Source organism: Centroberyx affinis, unplaced genomic scaffold, assembly GCF_046629955.1.
Source record: "Centroberyx affinis isolate AG114_WGS23_722 - 3 ecotype Tasmania unplaced genomic scaffold, CSIRO-AGI_Caff_v1 ptg001859l_1, whole genome shotgun sequence".
In the NCBI taxonomy this organism is placed as follows: Eukaryota; Metazoa; Chordata; class Actinopteri; order Beryciformes; family Berycidae; genus Centroberyx; species Centroberyx affinis.
The window spans coordinates 174,433-179,815 of NW_027280237.1; the positions used below are offsets into that span (position 1 = coordinate 174,433).

General features: G+C 43.4%; 1 protein-coding gene across 1 annotated transcript; it reads left to right on the forward strand.

The window, feature by feature from the left end:
* The first annotated feature begins 228 nt into the window (after positions 1–228).
* Positions 229–4,007, forward strand: LOC139653047 (collagenase 3-like). The gene is made up of 10 exons (XM_071529994.1): positions 229–340; positions 627–874; positions 975–1,123; positions 1,925–2,053; positions 2,184–2,345; positions 2,491–2,620; positions 2,747–2,880; positions 2,983–3,142; positions 3,256–3,359; positions 3,503–4,007. Exons 1-10 carry the CDS (start codon positions 242–244, stop codon positions 3,607–3,609), a joined length of 1,422 nt encoding a protein of 473 aa, XP_071386095.1. The 5' UTR covers positions 229–241; the 3' UTR covers positions 3,610–4,007.
* Positions 4,008–5,383: the final 1,376 nt, after the last annotated feature.

Here is a 5,383-nt window from a genome sequence, read left to right on the forward strand (position 1 = left end):
TTCAATGACAAACTGTGTTCACGACAGTCATGATGACAGTCATGTCATGTCATAATTACAGTATCTTGTTATGGGAAACTTAGTGGTTGGCTGAGCAATCACAGCCTTACTTCCTCTGTCGTCCATAAATTTCCTGACTAAATGACTCAAGAAGGTCGTTGCTCAACACGCCCGGTCCTCAGCATCTCTATATAGGTGCTTCCTCCAGCACAGAAACATAAGTCACACTCGACGAGGAAACATGAAGTCTTTCAATCTGTGCATTCTTCTAAGCCTGGCAGTCACAGTTTACTGTGTGCCGATATCGCAAATTACTGTGGAAGATGAGCTTCTTGCAGAGGTAAGGTATCCTCACTATCTCCTCGCTATATAATGCAGTCCATTTCATATTCTCACTGTTTTGCTATAAAGATGTGTTCAACACGTGCATTTGAAAACTTTTCTACGAATTCTCAATGTTTTGTTCTTATAGACAAATGAGGATCTTATGTGACTGCTAAGTACTCTAGTGTACAGTGTTAACATACTATACATGCAGATCAACTCCCCTTCTTCCTTCATGCAATGCATGTCTGTTCTGCAGCTGCTGCATTAGCTAACCATCTAACCCTTGCTCTTTCTTGCAGAGCTACCTGAAGAATTTCTTCAACCTGACACAGGAGACGGGTCCGGTGGCCAGAGGGGGGATCAGCCAGGTGAGCGAGAAGCTCAGCGAGATGCAGCGCTTCTTTGGCCTCCAGATCACTGGCATGTTGGATGCCGAGACCATGGAGATGATGAAGAAGCCCCGCTGTGGTGTTCCAGATGGCAAAATTGCCCATTTCTCCACCTATGGAAGCAACCTCAAGTGGGAAAAAAACAGCCTTACCTACAGGTGAGTGATCTAAAAAGAGAGAGCCAGAGAGAAGCAAATTTTAGACATTACATATAATTGACTATTTTATTATATATTTGACTGTTTTTCTGTCCCATAGGATTGAGAACTACACCCCTGACATGTCCATGTCTGAGGTAGATGAGTCCATAGAGAAAGCTCTGCAGGTTTGGGCCAAAGTCACTCCCCTGAGATTCACAAGAATCTACAGTGGCACCGCTGACATCATGATCTCCTTCGGCCGCCAATGTAAGTAGAAAAATAACTTTCCATTTGTCCCATCAAAGACACAGTTTTATACCCCAATTGAAAAGCGGTCTATGAAGTAGCTATTGGACAATAAGTCTTTACAGCCACCTTGATGTTTTTTTCACAGTTTTTGATGAGTAGAAGAAGTGTTAAACACTGTCTTCATGTCAGCTCCATTTCTTGGTGGTTGTTTCCCAAGAAGCACCTGAATGACTCTAATTATTTCTGTGCCTTCACTTACATTGGAGCACAGTTAATCAATCTCAGTTCTAAGATACATTTGGGAAATCCAGTTCTGCACTGTTAGTTGTCACAGCAATAAGCGCAGGAGTAAAAAGCATCCCACTGAGCAATTTTACGTTGATTAGACGTTTAAAACACGTCTAAATGGCCATAGCCGTCTAGGCTAAATTAAATTTAAATGGGGTTGAAAAGTGAAAGTTTATTAGATGTCTATACATAGACAAAATTATCCTAGGCTATATGAGAGCTACGCATAGACGCAATGTTGAAATTACTTCTTGTGCACAGATAAATTATCTTGTAGGCTAGTCTACAGGACTTCTCTGGTGCATATTTTTGGTATTTACAGATGTTTATTCATTGTAATAATGTATTTACTGCTTGGTCTAAAATAGGTCTATACATAGCCGTAATGATCCTGGGCTATATGAGAGCTAAAGCATAGACGCGACGTTGAAATCACGTCTTTTGCTCAGTGGGATCTGTTAAATAGCTACACTTTCACTACTGGCTCTTTCCTATTTGCAAAAGCTGACAGGCATTTGTTCTTGTTTACAGCGCATGGTGATGGTTACCCCTTTGATGGCCCTAATGGCATCCTTGCCCATGCCTTTGCCCCGTCCCCTGGCATCGGAGGAGACACCCATTTTGACGAAGATGAGACCTTCACCTTCCGCTCAAACACAGGTGAGTTCTTCCACAGACAAACTCTATCCTAGCAGATTCTTCTGTGCTGTCAATGTGCATTTTGACACGATAATCGCTCATCACTCGGCAGAGCCGTAACACAACTGTAATTTTGCGTTTCCCGCTGCAGGCTACGTCCTCTTCATTGTAGCAGCCCACGAGTTTGGCCACTCCCTGGGCTTGGCTCACTCCGAGGACCCCGGCGCTCTCATGAACCCTGTGTACAGCTTCAGAAACCCTGACACCTTCGTCCTGCCCCAGGATGACGTCAACGGCATCCAGTCTCTCTATGGTTAGTAGTCACCGCCTGGTTCACTGTAGCCTGTTTGCGCAAAACTGAACTCTTACGAGGTCACGCGTGAGCCTGCAGCACTTCATGCCCTCGTGTGATGCAGAGCTCTCTAAATACTCAATGACTGATTTAATTTGACCTCCAGGTCCAAACTCTGATGAGGATTCCAATGAGCCTGGACCCACGCACCCCACCACCCCCAATGCCTGTGATTCAACCATGTTCCTGGACGCTGTTGCCACCCTGCGAGGAGAGATGTTCTTCTTCAAAGACAGGTATGCTAGACATTGAATGACCAAGAATATGAAAGCAAAATACATGAGAATGACATTGTTTTCTCTAGATTGGGAGAACTGGCTGATGTACTAAAGTTGTCATGTGGTGGTGTTGTCTGTTCTCAGCTTCTTCTGGCGTAGCTACCCACAGAGCACGACGCCTCAGCAGGGTCTCATCACCAACTTCTGGCCCAGCGCGCCTGTCAACATCGACGCCGCTTACGAAAGCCGCCAATCAGACAGAGTCATGATCTTTAAAGGCACGAGTGCTCATAATCATCCTAAGGCATCTACCCTGTAACCATTTCAAAGTCTGCATTAGTGCATTGGCTGATAACTCTTTTCTTTCCGTGCCTCAACAGGTCGCGAAGTCTGGGCCTTCTCTGGCTATGATGTTGTGCGTGGCTATCCCAAAGACCTCACCAGTGTCGGCCTGCCCAGAAGCGTGGAGAAAGTCGATGCTGCCCTCTATGATGAGGAAACTCGCAAGACATTATTCTTTGTCGGCAAACACTACTACAGGTATGTCTAAACCGTGTGTTAATTACACTCGACTGAGTTAGGTATTATCTATAACTTACCCTGATGTCTGAATGGTAGTGAATCAGCCTAATTCATGTCTGTTTTCTTTTTAGTTACGATGAGGCCAAAGGCACTATGGACCAGGGATTCCCCAAAGTGGTGGAGCAGACCTTCTCAGGCCTGACCACCAAGGTGACTGCAGCTTTCCAGTACAGAAGTGAGTGGCATTCAAAACCGATCTGAGTTTCCCAAGTCAAGTGTATGGAAATGAGAATGTTCACAGCGTTTTGGACATAGGAACCCTGTAACTTATCAGCCTATAACCAGCACAGTAATTAACAGTGTGCCTTCGTTCCCCAGGCTTTACCTACATCTACAGCGGGCCCTACATATTCGAGTACAGCATGAGCGGCAGGCTGTACCGTGTGCTGGGGAACAACTACTTCCTGCACTGCACCAACTTCTAGACCATCTGACTACATTAGTGGCTTACAAAGCCACTGTGAATGGCAATGAATGTTCCAGAGAGTCCAAATGTGTCTATTATTTTTAATATTATGTTTTATCAAATCTAATTACATTGTTACACATATTTATGTAAACATATATTTTATATGTATTTGGATCTACATTGCTGATGTTATTCTTATTTTATTTCATTTTATAATGCAAAGATATGAATGTATGTATTTAAACAAGCACAGATCCTATACAGACCCATGGCATGTGTGTTCAATTCAATGCATTGAAGCATGAATCCAGCTGATCAAATAGGTCAAGTCATATATTTATACTTTCTTATTCCTCCATTTAACCATGTCACTCTGCAAAGAACACTGTCAAATCAAATAAATCACAAAATGGTCTGGAAAAAAAGTGAGTTTTGGAAGTAGATTGAAATTGACAAAATGTCCCTTTATTCCTTTAGAAATCTATGAAACAAAATCGTACAGCTTGAAAGACCGTAATATCCGTCGACCTACCAGTTCGGCAGCTCCAAACAGTCAAATAAACAGAGCCCAGAGCTCCTTCCTGACTGAGGACCTGACCTTTCCACAGTAGCTGCCCCTCAATTTGCCAGCCCACAGGCCCATACAGGCAGATAATAGGCATCCCCAGGAGTCACCATTACAACCATGCATCCATAGATGCAGGCATGGACGCAGACATTGACGCACATGAAGGACTACTGTACTTGTGCATTCAAATGTCAGGCATATTTGTCGGTTAAAGGGCATTGACGGGCGGAAATGCTGCCTGGGCAGTGACAGAACAGCTACAAGGAAAGACGGGAAGGGAAGGAAGGATGGATAAGCAGTGAAGGTTGGATGGTGGGGAGACAGATAAATGGATCGATAGATGGATGAATAAGACTGGTAGAGGAAGGATTTATATAGTAGTGGTTCTCAAAGTGTGGTTTAGGGAATCCAGGGGGTCCCCAGCAAATTGAGGAGTATCTTAATTTCACTAGAATTTAATTCACTAGAAATTATCCCAATTACAGAATGTATATGAATGACTATTATAATCATAGGTTTCACTCTTACGACTATTATCCAGCTTGGTCTGATGAAATTTGGTGAAATGAGCATGATGTCTATAAATGCAAATAATATGCTCTGTGCACGAAAAGTGATAGAAATGTGTTTCCCCGCCAGGAAGGGATTATGTGGAGGAGACATGAAATTGTGCAGTGGAAAGTAAGGGAGGTGTGGAGGTCATACTTTTTTTTTTAACCCTTTGTTTTACTCGCCTAAACTTAATTGTTAGCTAACCTTTTCACATGACAAACGTGTCCAATCTGTGCTATTGTCACATAATCCTTTCGAGGTCAGGGAGTGTAAAGTTACATAATTCATGCCCACAACGTGTAATCTACATTAAGAGTTTCTGCTCATTTCACATGATTTTGTTGTTGCTATTATCCCCACACATGTAGCTCAGATAGTCTTACGATTCAATTCTACATCAGCTGAAAATCTTATCAAATGGGCGTCTGTGCTTTAATGTTTATCTGCTTGGGAGCCCATGACATGAAAACGTTTGATAAGGCCTGGCAGGGAGGAATGGACTCACCAATGGATGGATTGATGGATTGGATGAGGAAGGGAGGTGAAGATGTGACGTGTGAAGAGTGCACGGATCCAGAGATGCATGCAGCAGTAGGAAAAGAGAGAGTTGCTGTTTGTGTTTGTGTGTGTTTGTGCGAGCTTGTGTGTGTGTGTGTGTGTGTGTGTGTGT